Genomic DNA, 16,640 nt, shown 5'->3' with positions numbered 1-16,640 from the left:
ACCTACTCAGGAGGCTGAGGCAGGAGAATCACTTGAATCCAGGAGGCAGAGGTTGTGGTGAGCCAAGATCGCACCATCGCACTCCAGCCTGGGCAACAAGAGCGAAACTCCATCTCAAAAAAAAAAAAAAGGATGACAATAATTTGATTATAAAGTCTATCCTTCTTTTTACAAAATGAAGGAAAGATGAGTTCCAAAGGGTCTAAAAATGAAAGGAAGAAAAGTTCTGGGAAATGAGAAAGCAGAAAGAAGCCTACATAATGGACTGATTTCCTGAAGAATTCACAGGATGTCAGCCACCTTTTCCATCTGTTAAGAAGAATAAGTGGGAAAAGCAGAGTGGAAGCTGCAGTCAGAGGTGAAGAAATTATGCATTAGGAAGGACTCTGCCAAGAGCATGAGCTTCTGGAGGAGGAGAATGAAGCAGGCAGGGTTATCACACTACTCAGAAAACCCAGGTTAGTCACCCTTCCTCTTCCCTTCCCTCCCTCACTCTCTAGAAGCCCTGCATATTAAAAAGAAATCTAAAGTCCGGATCAGTCTGGGTTCAGAGGGGCCTATTATCTGGCAACAAATCTAGAAAAGGAAGGGCTCCTTGATTCCTTTTCCATTCCTCAGTTTACTCCATGCTTGCTACCATTTCAGTCTTTTCCCCTTGAATGCAGTCCTAGTGTCTGACTCAGAGAAAACATGCCTGTGCCCTCCCTGGGGGGCCTCACCTCTGCAGGGGCAGACAAGGCATGTGTGGCTGCAGCCATCCATTCCATGGGCTGGAGGTCAAAGGTCACCCCTTGCTGACCAAGCTGTCCCAATAGACAGGCTGCTGCACTCTGTGGGAGAGGTAGAAGAGGAGGAAGAATGTCCAAATCTAAATGGCATTCAGAACAGGCAGAGAGGATTTATGTCTCTGCCAAAAGAATGCCTCCAGAAACATGCAAATTGGATAGTGACTCCCCAACTTCCACAAGGGGTAGATGCTAGGGTGAAAAGGGGAGAAGGGTGAAGGTTAAAAACTTACCACAAGAGAGACGACATGCGAATGAGTAAAGAGAGTAGCAACGTCACTGCCTAGCTTCTCCATTCTGGAATAAAGAGATACATCAAGGGATGCAGCAGTATTAAAGGAGGTTGGCAAGCGGCCTCCCCTCTCCCTTGCATGACGTTCTTCACCTAGGCTGCATGTCTACCTCCAAGGCACAAAGTTGATGGGAGTCTAGGTCTGTTCTTTGTAGAGAAAGCTTCACACTCTCTATCCCAATTCCTCCTAAGGATAGGCTGTAGGGTACCATTCTCCATATTCTTTGTGAGGGTTAGCTATGTGGCTAGAAGACTTCTGTGGAGACACCCTACTTTGTGACTTACCCACAAGGCAGGTTTTGGAGCCGAAAGACAAGAAGGGAGAGGAAGTAGAGTGTCACTTCAGTAGACTCTTCCCAATCTACTACCTTTACCTACAAAGGAAACCTAAGATATCAGAACCACCTCTGGTTGAGACAGTGGGGCCGCCAGGGGAAGCCCACCTGGGCTGCTGGCTTACCTTGCCCTGAACCAACACAAACAGGGATTCCAAGGCCAGGGGCTCCTGCCCTAGAAGACGGCACAGGCGCTCACTGACAAGGCAGCAGGAGTACAGAACCTGAGAGAGAGGGAAGGAGTCTGGCAGTGAGGCAGAGCAGGCCCTGGGATCCAAGATTGAAGGCTCAGCTGAAACACCAGCCAGCCCCTCAAAAGATCTGGTACCCACACTTGGGAGTGTGAGAGAACCCCCTTCTGCCTCTTGCTGTGAGAGAGTGAGACAGGGACCGTTCTCGGTTCTGCTGAGGACTGGCTAATAGTGGGGTCCTCTCAGTTGAACAGATTTAAAAGCAGAAAGGAGTCTTCCAAGGGGTTCTCTCAATTGGTCTCTCTCAGTCTCTCTCTCTCTCTTAGTCCCCCTCTCTTGATCTGTCTCTCTGTTTCTCTCTCTGTACTGGGAGTTAAAAATAAAGCTGTGATGCCAGGAGTTAAGAGAATTACCTTGAGAAGGTGCAGGCACAGGATGGGATGCTGCAGGCCAGAGATGAGGGATGGCCTGAGCTGGCTGCTGTCTTCAGTTAGCTGATTTGCCAAATGCCAACACACCTATAGAGACGTACCTGAAGGCTCAATCCTATCCACATTATTACAACCCTATCCCTCTCATATGTCCAAAATGATCAGGACTCTCAGTCTCTTCCTAGTCACTCTTCCCACCATTCACCAGAAACCTCAGACCCCATTTTATTCCCAGTCTTCATCACCAACAGAGAACCAAAAGTCATGGCATAGTTTGGCCCCAGTGTAGCCAGGTACAGAGGAAAGGATTACTGACCAACAGGGATCAGGAAAGCTGAATCCTCAGTCCTTGAGGAAGCATCAGTGGAGGCTTCAGATCAGCTGCCCCACCACCTGGGCAGTTTATCACTGTGCTCTCTCCCTCACCAACTGGCCATGGGCTCTGGGATTCTGGCTATATCACGTTCTACAAATGGCCCAGGGTGGGAGCATCTGTTTCTGGAAGTACTAAAGGAGGGGCTTAAAAGCTTGTTTTTCTGTCTTTCTGAAAAACCGGGGCTAGCCTCCCCAACTCCTCTGGCAGAAGGGATGAGAGGAACAAGCAATTGTAGCTCGGACCTGTTCCTTGGCATCCCAGCAGTCGGGCAGTCCCACAGGAGCAGTGCATATGGCTGCGAGGGCAGAGGAAATGGCTCCAGGTAGATCCTCACTCTGCTCTCGCAGTGGCTGGCTCACTTGTGGGGCTCCTATGGAGAAAAGCAAAGAGTGACTCCAAAGGCCTGAGGCTCTTGCCCTAGACAATAGCACCAGTACTCACTGATATGGCAGCAGGAGTAGGGAACCTAAGGGAGTGGGAAGAATGCAGGATGAAGTCTGTTTGTTTCCCTCAGATCCCCATTCATCCTCTCAGTTCACAGTTATTTACTGAGCACCTACTAAATGCCAGGCGCTATCTAGGTGATGGCACTAGAAAGAGCAGAACCTGAACTATGCAACAAAGAAGTCAAGAGAACCTCCCTTCCCCACTCAGGTTACCTGGGGGAGTGTGGACAGGGAGCTGTGGAACTGTCAAGCCATGAAGGAGCCCATCCAAGACAACCTGCTGTGTCGTCAGCAAGCTGGAGTAAAAGGCTTTGGAGATGGCCCGGCTGTTCCCATCCATGGCTTCACACAGGACAGTAAAGCACTAAAGGAGACAAGTGCAGAGGTATCATCAGGGCATCAGAAGACTGGGCTTAGTGTAAAAAACAAGAAACCCTGAGGATCTGAGGAAAGAGGACAAAAACCCAAGCAAACACGTGTCTAATTTTAAGCATTCTTCACACCAAAAATGCATTATAACTGCCTTCATTCATGCTTCAAGGACAATAATTTTAGGTGTCAATCCTTCTATTCTCTGATCAGCTGCTCCCTAGATGATGTTTCTCAAAGTGTTTTTTATAGACTGTGAGTATGAGAATTCCTAGCGGTCAGGTGCAATGGCTCATGCCTGTAATCCCAACAGGGGATTGGGAGGCTGAAGCAGGTGGATCGCTTGAGCTCAGAAGTTTGAGACCAACCTGGGCAACATGGCAAAACCTGTCTCTACTAAAAATACAAAACAAAAATAGCCAGGCCTGGTGGAGTGCACCCATAGTCTCAGCTACTTGGGAGGCTGAGGTGGGAGTATTGCTTGAGCCCGGAGGGTGGAGGTTGCAGTGAGTCAAGATCATGCCACTGCACTCTAGCCTGGGTGGCAGAGAGAGACCCTGTCTCAAAAAAAGAAAAGAAAAGAAAAGAAGAAATCCTAGGGATTCCTGGGTCCCTCCCAACTCAGTCCTATTGATTCAGAATTTCAGGAGGTAATTATTCCAACTCCCCATTCTATTCATAGCACATGACATGAGAAGTGCTGGCCAATAACATGAGTCACTGCTGGCCAAAATTTAGGTTAGACAGTAAAAGCTTTCTGACTTGAAAGGGTGAGGGATATTAAAACAGGAAAACAGGATCTCAGACCAGGAAAGTTTGAGTGAATGCTAGCTAAAGGCAGGAAGTAGTCCAGATTTATGTTCCCAATTACCAGTTTTAACAATGACCAGGCAATTATTTACTTCCTTACACATACATGTTCCTCTCTATCTCCTCTGAGGTTAATCAGAATACAGCTACTTTCTCATTCAATCCTCCATTCTCCTGTCCCTTACCTCCAGGATCTAGGGAAAAGAACTGAATAGTTTACTAATCCTCAGGACAAACAAGGTTAGACAATACTAGATGATCTGCAAGTCTTTTCAAGAAGAAGTAGTTCTTTTTGTGGTGCCCTGAAATATGCCAAACTGCTTAAAGCCTCTGGGCCTTTATATATGTTACTCCTTCTGTATAGAATTTCTACTTTGTGCCTCATTTACGTGGCAAACTGCAATGTATTCTTCAGATGCTAGCAGAGATGATTTCCTTCTTCGAGATTTCTTCTATGATGCTCCAAATAGTATTAACTGCATCTTCTTCAGTGGTTAACTGCATCTTCTTCATAAAATACAGTGGTGCTCTTGTATTATATGCAAAGTTCCAATGTACTTTTCACTGTTGTCCCTAATCCCTTTACCTCTCCCCTATTAAATTATCCCTAGTGCCTTGAAGGCAGGCACTTTTTCTTACTCACATGGCATATGGCATGGTGAGAATTCAACAAATGTTTGTTGGATTAACTTGATCTGACCCTACATAGTCGTAAGAAAGGGGATGGGAGAAACACGGGGAAAGATAGGAGATACAGAAATCTGGAAGTGGGAGCAGATTACCATGAGGCTGTCCCTTCGCAAAGTCTGCTCAGAGTCATCTGGTTGGGCCAGAAGTTTCCCCAACAGGTCCAGAAAGAGGTTGGCAGCTTCCTGAAATACCTGTAGGCTGGGGGTGGAAAATGAGCCCATGATTTCTTACCTCTCTACTAAAAGCCTGGATGTGGTGAATCGGTCAGTTCTGGGCAGGTAGGAGAATCTCTGCAAAGGGACCTATCAGAACGTTCTCCCTTCTCCCTTGCCACACACACACACACACACACACACACACACAGACAGACACCCTCCAAGCCCCTTCTTTGACATTTTATCTAGGTTATTCACATATTTTTTTTCTTTCTTTCTTTAATCCACTTGGCTTCCTGGAACATGTTATTTACATCTTGACCTTTCCATTTTAAGACCATGGTGACTGCTGATTCTTAGAACCTATAAGTCTTGAGGCCAAGTTGGAGCTGTCTTAGGGTCCTTAAAAGGACTATGAGTGGCCACTCAGCTGATTCCTAAACCTGTAACAAATCACAGCTTCTTCATACTTGGCCTGTTCCTAAATGGGAAGGGCACATGGGGTAGAAACAGAAGCCAAACTTGCCAACAGTGCAAAAGCACCTCTTATCCTACCTGTCACCTGTCTGGCTCCTCTCCAGATTGAAGGTACAAGCAAAGTAGGCCTGAATCACAGCCATCAGGTCCCGTAAGAAAGTCCCATACCAAGATTGCTGCCCAGGAAAAGGAGAAGAGAGGAAGGGCAATGTGGAGGATGGAAACAAAGAATAGAAAAAACAGTAGAAAGGGTCTATAGAGACCCAGTCAAGTTGATCAAACAGAAACGGACAGAAGAGAAGTATAGGCAGAGAGAGAGTTCTAGGGGTAACAGAGAATCTGCCAATGGGCTGTAAACAGCCTGGATTAAATGTGTCTTGTTTGGCCTGAATAGCACTTTGGAGTATAGGAGGTTCTATTTTTCAAAAATCTTTTTCTCTAAATTCCTTAAAACCACCCAAGATTAATACTCATCAACAAAGTGCAGCTTTCCAGCTGCCTCAGCGTAGGCCCTATTAAGTATTTACACTGACTCTGAAATATTCCCCATCCTCTCAGCCCAGCTACAGTAGGACACAGAAGGGGGAAGTAGAGGTTTAGCCCCAAACACACAGAGTCTCTGTCCCAGCTCTTCCATTTGTTATCTCTGTGACTGTTTACAAATTAGTAACTGTGTATGAGTTATCTTTGAATTTTAGTACTCTGCTCTGTAAGATCAGGTCAATGAAGCCTAGGATCTAACATCTCAAAACACAGTGCTCTAAATATTTAAAAATTACACATAAAAATTTGGGTTTCTACCTTTTCTTAGAAAACTAGAAGATCTGGCAATACCAGGCCCATATTTCCCTGTGGCAACAATGGGCTGGAGGCTGAGGAAAGGATGCCTCTACTCTATTTAGAGTAGGCATGTGAACTCTAGTTCATCATATTCCCCACTACTCATATAGTCACATGCATAGCCTACTTCACAGCTGACATTATCTGCCTGGCCTCAGAAGGCATTAGAGTTTGCAATTAATAGTTTATTAACTAGAAAGAACAGGAAAGAAAATAAAAGGCAGTCAGACCAAAGACAGATGGCAATCTGAATGAGATAAATCCAAGAAAAAGAACCTCTGTGAGTCTTCAGAGGCTCCTGTCCTGGTGCTTACCTGCTGGAGGCTGTTGCTCTCCTGACTGTGCCTGAGTAGACTGAGCGGCAGCCCAGGAAGCCCTGCCTCCCGGCAGAAAGAATACAAGGCAACAGAGTCACTGCAGCTGGAGAGAAGACTGCTTAGGACCCGGAATGCAGGCAGGATGTGGGAAGCACCCTCCAGGATGCCTTTCAGGATCTGAGTGACGTGAGGGAAAGAAGCAATGATTGATATTTTCAGAAGTAAAAGAAGGAGAGCTACATATACCAAGTATCGCCAAGGAGCTGGCAAAGCAGACCAAATGCTTGCATTCCTTTCTTTGCAAGTCTGAAACACAGAGAAGAAAAGCAGGGAAACAGGGGGACTATACCAGGGAAGAAGACAATAGATGGTCAGGTTACCTGACACAGAACACCAGTGACCAGGGGGTAGGGGCCTCTCCTCAGGATCTCTGTCACACTAAATGCCATTCCCATCTGCTCCCTCCCTTCTCCAGCCCTTTACCTTAAAAACAAAAAACATGTGCACTGCACATGCTTCTGAAAATTCAAAACAATGCATATAAAACAATATTATTCAACCATAAAAAGACAAAACAACATTATTCAACTCTAGATCAGGGTTGACAAACTATGACTTACAGATCAAATCTAGCCTAACACTTATTTGTATACAGCCTGCATGCTAAGGATAGTATTATATTTTTATTGTTTATTTATTTATTTTTCGAGACAGAGTTTCACTCTTGTCCTCCAGGCTGGAGAGTAATGGCATGATCTTGGCTCACTGCAACCTCCGCCTCCTGGGTTCAAGCAATTCTTCTGCCTCAGCCTCCCAAGTAGCTGGGATTACAGATGCCCACCACCACACCTAGCTAACTTTTGTATTTTTCGTAGAGATGGGATTTCACCATGTTGGCCAGGCTGGCCTCAAACTCTTGACCTCAAGTGATCTGCCCATCTCGGCTTCCCAAAGTGCTAGGATTCTAGGCGTGAGCCACCATGCCTGGCCAGTATTATATTTTTAAATGGTTATTCTTCAAAAGAAGAACATCTACACCAAGTATTTTATAATATGCCATTAGCTTTTCTAAATGATGGCATTTGCTCATGTAATATTTACAATAACTGAAATAAATAGAATTAGCCATTTTATAGATGAAGAAACTGAAGCTTCTACATAGGTCAAAGAAGCAGTCAAAGATCACACAGCTAATGAGTAGTGCAGCTGGAATTCCACCAGAGGGAGTCTTATCCCTAAAGGCAGAGCTTTCAGTCCGACTCCCCACACTGCAAGTTATCCAACACTAGGAAGAAAACCTGTTAGTGCCAAAAGACAAGTGCAAAGTGCTAAGCCAATTCAATAAGGAAAGGAGAGTTCTTTTCAACAAATGGTGCCAGGACAATCATATATCCACATGCAAAACCGATCAACTTAGATCCTTTCCTCACATTATACGCAAAAATTAGCTCAAGATGGGTCAAAAACCTAAATGTAAGAGCTAAAACTATAAAACTTTTAGGAAAAGAGAAAATCTTTAAGACCTTGCATTTGGAAAAGATTTCGTATACACAACATCAAAAGCACGGACCACAAAGGGAAAAAACAGTAACTGAACTTAATCAAAATTCAACATTTTTTGCTTCAAAAGACACTCTTACGAGAAGGAATGAAAAGACAAACCACAGACTGGGAGAAAATATTTGCAAATCACCCATCTGATAAAGGTCTTATGTTGAGAATATACAAAGAAGTCTTATACAACTCAATAATACAAACAACCAAATTAAAAACTGAGCAAAAGACTTGAGATATTTCACAAAGAAAATATACAAATGGTGAATAAGCCACGAAAACATGTTCAACATTCATCATTAGTGGAACGTATATTAAAATAACAATGAGATACTACCTCACACTTACTAGAATGGCTACAGTAAAAAAGTTAGACAATAACAAGTGTTGACAAGGATGTGAAGAAACAAGAACCCTCATATAATACTGGTGGGAATGTAAAACAGTACAGCCACTTTGGAAAATAGTTCAGCAGTTTCTTAAAATGTTAAATATAAATTTACCATATGACCAGCAATTCTACTCCTATGTAGTTACCCAAGGAAAATAAAAACATATATCCAGGCCGGGCGCGGTGGCTCAAGCCTGTAATCCCAGCACTTTGGGAGGCCGAGATGGGCGGATTATGAGGTCAGGAGATGGAGACCATTCTGGCTAACACGGTGAAACTCTGTCTCTACTAAAAAGTACAAAAAACTAGCCAGACGTGGTGGCGGGCACCTGTAGTCCCAGCTACTCGGGAGGCTGAGGCAGGAGAATGGCGTAAACCCGATAGGCGGAGCTTGCAGTGAGCTGAGATCTGGCCACTGCAATCCAGCCTGGGCGACAGAGCGAGACTCCATCTCAAAAAAAAAAAAAAAAAAAAAAAAAAACATATATCCATACATAGACTTGCTTGTGAATGTTCGTAGCAGAATTATTCATAAAAGCCAAAAAGTGGAAACAACCCAATACATCAATGTCTAATCAACTGGTGAGTAGATAAACAAAATGTGATATATCTATGTAACAGAATAATAACCAGCTATAAAAAGAGGAATGATGATTAACTAAATGGGGGCTGGGGGCAGTAGCTCACACCCATAATCCCAGCACTTTGGGAGGCCAAGGTGGGAGGATTATTTGAGCCCAGGAGTTCCAGACCAGCCTGGGCAACATGGTAAAACCTCATCTCTACAAAATATACAAAAAATTAGCTAAGTGTGGTGGTGCACGCCTGTAATCTCAGCTACTTGAGATGCTGAGACACGAGAATCCCTTGAACCAGGGAGGCGGAAGCTGAAATGACCGGAGATCATGCCACTACACTCCAGCCTGGGTGACAGAGTAAGACCCCATCTCAAATATTAAAAAAAAAAAAAAAAGATGCCGGGCGCAGTGGCTCATGCCTGTAATCCCAACACTTTGGGAGGCCGAGGAGGGTGGATCACAAGGTCAGGAGTTCAAGACCAGCCTGGCCAAGATGGTGAAACCCCATCTCTACTAAAAATACAAAAAATTAGCCAGGCATGGTGGCACGAGCCTGTAATCCCAGCTATTCTGGAGGCTGAGGCAGAGAACTGCTTAAACCTCAGGGGACAGAGGTTGCAGTGAGCTGAGATCGTGCAACTGCACTCCAGCCTGGGCAACAGAGCGAGACTCTGTCTCAAAAAAAACAAAAAAATGAAAATGGGTATGAGGGATTTTATTGGGGTGATAAAAATGTTCTAAAACTGAACTATGATAACAGTTTTAAAATTGGCGAATTTACTAAAAATCATTTATCATACATCAAAAAAGTATAAATCTTATACATAAATCATACCTGAATAAAGTGATACAGGGAACATAGTTTAGCGAGTACCCAGGAAGGAAAAGTACTGTGTTCCAGACGAGCAAAGTAAGGTTTTGCAGGAGGGAAGACTAATTTTGCACTAACTTTGAATGCTAATTAAGCAAAATGTCTTTCCCCACCCCCCTGCAAAATAACCTTATTCTTCTCACTAGTGTACCCGTAGTACAAAATATTGTATATGCAATTGTTAGTTATAATTTCATCAATAAAAAATTAGTGAAAATGTGTTTTCCCTCATTATGTAAGTACTTAACATAATATCCTCCATTTTTGCCTATTGGCTCACAATGCCTAAAATATTTATCATTGAAAAAGTCTGATCCCTGTTCTAGTAGGTATTCTTCCCTTCAGAAACAGAAACCCGAGGGCTGCTCTTTCTGTGTTACTAAATGAGGCTGGCAAACCTCCTCAAATTAAGCAGACAGATTGAAGAATTAGAAAAGGACAAACTTTCTCTTTCTCCTGAAGTCAGCGTATTTCAACGCTCCATCTGTGAAAATAGTCTTGATCCCATCCACAGTGTTTTTCTGCCCATTACCTGCCCTCCAGCCTCATGCAGCTGACTCTGGATGCGCTGGCAGAAGTCAGGATTGCACAGCAAGGTGAGAGGAGCCTTCAGTTGAACAGGCACAGGCTCAGTGGTCTCCAGCAGGTGCTGCCACTCATTGTCACTGTCTGGCTCCTGAGGCAGAGGGGAGTGGAAGGGGTCAGGAGTAGTGTGTAAGTCTAAGGTAGTAGATCCCAACCAGTAGAAACCATGGGGAATCATGAAGTAACTGCAAGGAGCCAGGGACTGCTTTAGCACAGATGTAAATCTTCAGTCACCTGCTAAAAAAGGTACAGCTGGCAGTCCGTGAGGGGTCTTGAAGAGTCTCTTGGAGAACACTGGCATGTGTGCATAAAGACATACTTAGAAAGATGTCCACTGCAGCATGGTTTGTAATAATTTTAAAAAGGAAAAGATTATAAAGTCAGTCTAAGGGAATAAGGGATTATAAAGTTATTCTAAGGGAATAAACAAGGGTCCATCCATATTGGAAAATACTATGAGGTTATTAAAAAGATTGTGAGGGCCGGGCGCGTGGCTCATGCCTATAAACCCACCACTTTAGGAGGCCGAGACTGGCAGATCACCTGAGCTCAGGAGTTCAAGTCCAGCCTGGCCAATGTGGTGAAATCCCCTCTCTATAAAAATACAAAAATTAGCTGGGTATGGTGGCACACGCATGTAATCCCAGCTACTCAGGAGGCTGAGACAGGAGAATTGTTTGAACCCAGGAGACAGAGTTTGCAGTGAGCTGAGATGGCGCCACTGCACTCCAGCCTGGGAGACACAGCGAGACTCCATCTCAGAAAAAAAAAAAAAAAGGCCAGTGTGAGCAGTAGCTCACACCTGTAATCCCAGCACTTTGGGAGGCTGAGGCAGGCAGATCACCTGAGGTTGGGAGTTCGAGACCAGTCTGACCAACGTGGAAAAACCCTATCTCTACTAAAAATACAAAATTAGCTGGGTGTGGTGGCGGATGCCTGTAATCCCAGCTATTCGGGAGGCTGAGGCAGGATAATCACTTGAACCCAGGAGGCAGAGGTGGCAGTGAGCCAAGATCATGCCACTGCACTCCAGCCTGGGCAATAAGAGTGAAACTCCATCTCAAAGACAAAAAGATTGTGAGGCTGGGCATATTAGCTCATGCCTGTAATCCCAGCACTGGGAGGTCGCGGTAGGAGGACTGCTTGAGGCCAGGAGTTTGAGACCGGCCTAGGTAATATAGTAAGGTTCTGTCTCTTTAAAGAAATAATAATAATAAGCCCAGTGCAGTGGCTCATGCCTGTAATCCCAGCACTTTGGGAGGCCAAGGCAGGCAGATCACAAGGTCAGGAGTTCAAGACCAGCCCGACCAACATGGTGAAACCCTGTCTCTACTAAAAATACAAAAATTAGCAGGGCGTGGTGGTATGCGCCTGTAATCCCACTCAGAAGGCTGAGGCAGGAGAATCACTAGAACCCGGGAGGCGGTGGTTGCAGTGAGTCGAGATTGCGCCACTGCACTGCAACCCGGGCGACAGAGCAAGACTCCGCTTAAAAAAAAAAAGAAATAGCCGGGCATGGTGCCATACACCTGTAGTCTCAGCTACTCAGGAGGCTGAGATGGGAGAATTGCTTGACCCCATGAGTTCAAGGCTGCAGTGAGCCATGATTGCACCATTACATTCCACCCTGTTGTCCAGGTGACAGAATGAGACACTGTCTCAAATAAATAAATAAAAAGATTGTGGTACTGAGGATGTATCACTTATGTAGTATTCCTACAAAAATATATACAACCTGAATCTATTCATGAGGAAATAATCAATTTGAGGAACATTCTACAAAATAACTGACATGTACCTCAAAACTATGAGTCATTAAATACAAAGAAAGACAAGAACTGTTCCAGATTCAAGGAGACTAAGGAGGCATAACAACTAAACACAATGTGTGGGCTGGGTGCAGTGGCTCACTGTAATCCCAGCACTTTGTGAGGCCGAGGGAGGTAGATCACTTGAGTCCAAGAGTTCGAGACCAGCCTGGACAATATGGCGAAAACTTCTCTCTAAAAAAAATACAAAAATTAGCCAGGCGTAGTGGCAGGTGCCTGTTAGTCCCAGCTTCTCAGAAGGCTGAGGCAGGAAAATTGCTTGAGCTCAGGAGTCAGAAGTTACAGTGAGGCGAGATCGCACCCATTGCACTCCATGCTGGCAACAGAATAAGATCCTGCTAAATAAATAAATAAATAAATAAATAATGTAATGTGTGATACTGGATTGGATCGTGGAGCAGAAAAAAAATTTTCAAGCCGGGCGCGGTGGCTCAAGCCTGTAATCCCAGCACTTTGGGAGGCCGAGACGGGTGGATCACGAGGTCAGGAGATCAAGACCATCCTGGTGAACACAGTGAAACCCCGTCTCTACTAAAACTACAAAAAACTAGCCGGGCGAGGTGGCGGGCGCCTGTAGTCCCAGCTACTCAGGAGGCTGAGGCAGGAGAATGGCGTGAACCCGGGAGGCGGAGCTTGCAGTGAGCTGAGATCCGGCCACTGCACTCCAGCCTGGGCGACAGAGCGAGACTCCGTCTCAAAAAAAAAAAAAAAAAAAAAAAAAAAAAAAAAAAAAGAAAAAAAATTTTCATAAAGCACATTACTGAAGCAATTAGCAAAATTTGAATAAGGATTATAGATTATTAATCTATCTTAATAGTATCATATCAATGTTAAATTTCTGACTTTCATAATTGTACTGTGGTAGTGTAAGTGAAGGATCTTGTTTTAGGAAATATGCACTAAAGTATTTAGGGGTAAAGGGGCATGTGTACAATTTACCCTAAAATGATTCAGAAAAATGCTATGTCCATAGGGAGAGAGAGAATGATAAAGCAAAGTAGACAAAAGTTTTACAACTGATGAATTTGGGGTAAAAGTGTTGTTAAGGGCTGGGTGTGGTGGCTCAAGCTTGTAATCCCAGCACTTGGGAGGCTGAGGCAGGCAGATCAGCTAAGGTCAGGAGTTCGAGACCAGCCTAGACAACATGGTGAAACCCCATCTCTACTCAAAATACAAAATTAGCTGGGCGTGATGGCACATGCCTGTAATTTCAGCTACTTGGGAGGCTGAGGTAGGAGAATTGCTTGAACCCAGGAGGCAGAGGTTGCAGTGAGCCAAGATCGTGCCGTTGCACTCCAGCCTGGGCAACAAGAGAAAAAATCCATCTCAAAAAAATAAAAAGTGTTGCTATGGTTGGAATGTTCTGTCCTCTCCAAAACTCACATGTTAGAAACTTAATCCCCATTGCACCAGTGTTACGAGGCAGCACCTAATCATAAGTGTTTAGGTCACAAGGGCTCTGCCTTCAAGAATGGACTGATGCTATAAGAAGGCCTTGCAGGAGTGGGTTCATTCTCTTCTGCACTTCTGCAAAGCGAGGACACTGCATTCTTCCCCTCTAAAGGACTGGGCATTTGGGGCACCCTCCTGGAGACTATGACCCAATCTGCTGGCACCTTGATCTTGAACTTTCCAGACTCCAGAACTGTGAGAAATAAATTTCTGTTCTTTATAAATTACCCTGTCTTAGCCATTCTGTTATAGCAGCACAAAACAGACTAAGACAAGGGTATACACAGGAATTATTTGTGGTATTTTCAAAATTATTCTTTAAGTTTGAAATTATTTCAAAAAAAGGCAAAACTAAAAAAAAAACATATTAATAAAATATTGTAGACCGGGCACAGTGGCTCACGCCTGTAATCCCAGCACTTTGGGAGGCTGAGGCGGGCAGATCACCTGAGGTCAGGAGTTTGTGACTAGCCTGGCCAACATGGTGAAACCCTATCTCTATTAAACATACAAAAATTAGCCAGGTGTGGTGTTGGGTGCCTGTAATCCCAGCTACTTAGGAGGCTGAGGCAGGAGAATCGCTTGAACCCAGGAGGCGGAGGTTGCAATGAGCCAAGATTGCGCCACTGCCCTCCAGCCTGGGCGACAGGGTGAGACTCTGTCTCGAAAAGAAAAAAAAAAAAAAGGATTATGGTAAAACTACATGCTCTGGTGTAGAAAGATCCCAGATTATACGGTGAAAGAGGTATGATGCAAAACAACACATATAATAAAACTCAGTAATGTAAAAATAGCAAACTATAAATGTCTATGTGTGCTTATGCATGTGTGTGAAATTACAGAAAGTTTGGAAGGAGACAGACTAAATTAATAATACTAGTCACCTTGGAGACTGACCCAGTGAGGACTTTCATTTTTACCTATGTATTTCCATTTTAAATAATCATATTTTCAGATACTGTGCAATTAAAATCTATAAATGAATAATAAAGCAATACTTTTTAACACAAAGGGAGCTCATACTTACGGAGCTGGGAATCACTGTTCTAGAAAAACATCTACTAGACCCAACATCCCATGAAAGAGACAAAGTCAGTAAGAACCCCTAGGGCTCACCTCATTTTCCAGGTCCACGGCATCAGTGCCCCGCTGGCCCAGCACCTCCGGCCTCTCCTCTGGGAATGCTTGTCCACAATCTGGGGTGGTCCAGTTTTCCCTGCCAGAGGAAGCCAGGGAGTAGAATGGGTTCCAAACCTAGGAGTCTTAGGGTTCATTAACTTGTCCCTCTCTGTAGGCCCATGACAGGAATGAGAAAGAAGCCATATAGGATTGACTAGAGGAGACTTCTTTCTGGGATGTAGGATATGACCAGTACAGGATATGGTGACTACTACACAAATATCCTTAACTGTCTTCTTATTTTAGAGCTTATTCTCGAGTCTACTTTGCAGTTTTCACCTATGGCTCTCAACTCAAAACAATCTTCCCTCTTGGATGGAGATGATCCTTTCCCTTTCAGCCAGCCTTTCAGTCAATGTACCTAAAGAAGAGAAAGTCCCCAAGTTTCCTGATGAATCAGAAAAACATCTATAATTAGAATCCAAGAACCCAGGACTCAGACTCTCAAGGCTCTACCCATATTTAGGCAGTGGCTAGTGACAGGGACTATTTTGTATTTGCTTTGACTAGCATCAAAGATATGCAAGACACCTCACCCTATAAATACCTAGCTATACCCTTCTCACCGAGGTGCAGGTGGCGCCTCTCCAGTCTCTGACTCAACCCAGCTGCTCTTCATTTCTGAGGCTAAGATCCCGGCCAGGAGGCTTGATTCCTGAGGAGTGGCCCCGAGTCTGGGCAGAGGGGCTGTGCCAGGAGCCACCTTGCTGGTCTTGTCCTCTTGCTCAAGGGCAGGTCCTGTGTTCTGATGTTTCTATGGGAGGTAGGGGGCAATACTGGATCAGAGCTATTTGGTTGCCATAGGACAATATGAATGCTATTCATGGCCCTTCTCCAACCCTAGAAAGTCACCCTCCTCCTCTAACTCCCCAGTCACTAGCCTGGTCATTTCACATATTTTCGTCTGCCCTACACACCTTCTGCTTGGCCTCCTCAGCCATGCGTTTATAGGCCTGAGTCAAGATGCGAGACTGATTACCCTTGGGGGCCAATCGATGGGCCTGTTCGTCCTTTAGGACCTGAAGTTCTGGGGGTAGGCGGCTGGTGAATGGAGTCCCCAAATCTGGACCTGCTGGCTCAGTTATTACTGCAGGGAGGGAAGAGGAGGAAGACATGATCATGGGGGCCGTAGTCCCTATGTCCACTTGGCCAGGGACAACTTCAGTGTCTCCAGGCTTCTGTGGAAGAAGATCATTTTGAAAAAGTGACAGAGAGAGAGTGGGGTTGCAAGGGAAGTGGCAAAGGTTAGGCAAAGGGCTAGGAAGAAAGTTCAACCTGGTGGAGGACAGAGGATACGTTAGATCTAGATGGTCAGGGAAGGGAAAGGGAAGTAGTCTGGAGGAAGTACTGGGAAGTACAAGAGCCCTGGGAACCCTGACAACTCACTGGTGACACGACCAGCAATAAAGGGGTGATGTAAGAGGTCTGGCCAGGACAGTCGCTGCCGGGGGTCTTTGGTGAGCAGTCCCTGCAGGAAGTTCTACAGAGAGAAAAAATAGTCCATCAGTCATTCTTTCCCTTCCCTTAAGTCTCTCTCTAACTTATCAGCAGAACTGGCAAACCAAGAATCCCATATCCATTCTCACAGCAGATGGGCTGCTCTTGATCATGCCCTCTGAAAACTTTGTTCAGGTCCCATTTTCCTGGCCGAAATCATGGACAGACCACTGTTTCACCTCCTAGGGAC

At 44.9% G+C, this 16,640-nt stretch overlaps 1 protein-coding gene across 10 annotated transcripts in view; it reads right to left on the bottom strand.

Annotated features, from left to right (window-relative positions):
- Positions 1 to 16,640, bottom strand: part of STK36 (serine/threonine kinase 36) — a 30,962-nt gene that overhangs the window by 7,393 nt on the left and 6,929 nt on the right. For all 10 annotated transcript variants that reach the window (XM_015111078.3, XM_077957592.1, XM_015111080.3 and 7 more), the window contains 15 exons: positions 16,340 to 16,433; positions 15,871 to 16,040; positions 15,520 to 15,707; positions 14,891 to 14,990; positions 10,441 to 10,584; positions 6,512 to 6,691; positions 5,436 to 5,533; positions 4,818 to 4,923; positions 3,070 to 3,220; positions 2,653 to 2,780; positions 2,017 to 2,121; positions 1,538 to 1,636; positions 1,363 to 1,451; positions 1,019 to 1,082; positions 720 to 830 (listed from right to left, as the gene is read on the bottom strand). In XM_015111078.3, the coding sequence (XP_014966564.3) occupies positions 720 to 830; positions 1,019 to 1,082; positions 1,363 to 1,451; positions 1,538 to 1,636; positions 2,017 to 2,121; positions 2,653 to 2,780; positions 3,070 to 3,220; positions 4,818 to 4,923; positions 5,436 to 5,533; positions 6,512 to 6,691; positions 10,441 to 10,584; positions 14,891 to 14,990; positions 15,520 to 15,707; positions 15,871 to 16,040; positions 16,340 to 16,433 (1,827 nt within the window). The remainder of the gene's footprint in view (positions 1 to 719; positions 831 to 1,018; positions 1,083 to 1,362; positions 1,452 to 1,537; positions 1,637 to 2,016; positions 2,122 to 2,652; positions 2,781 to 3,069; positions 3,221 to 4,817; positions 4,924 to 5,435; positions 5,534 to 6,511; positions 6,692 to 10,440; positions 10,585 to 14,890; positions 14,991 to 15,519; positions 15,708 to 15,870; positions 16,041 to 16,339; positions 16,434 to 16,640) is intronic.

This window comes from Macaca mulatta, chromosome 12 (assembly GCF_049350105.2).
Source record: "Macaca mulatta isolate MMU2019108-1 chromosome 12, T2T-MMU8v2.0, whole genome shotgun sequence".
Taxonomy (NCBI): Eukaryota; Metazoa; Chordata; class Mammalia; order Primates; family Cercopithecidae; genus Macaca; species Macaca mulatta.
The sequence above is the reverse complement of the archived record's forward strand: the minus strand, read 5'-3'. Positions and strand labels throughout refer to the sequence as shown.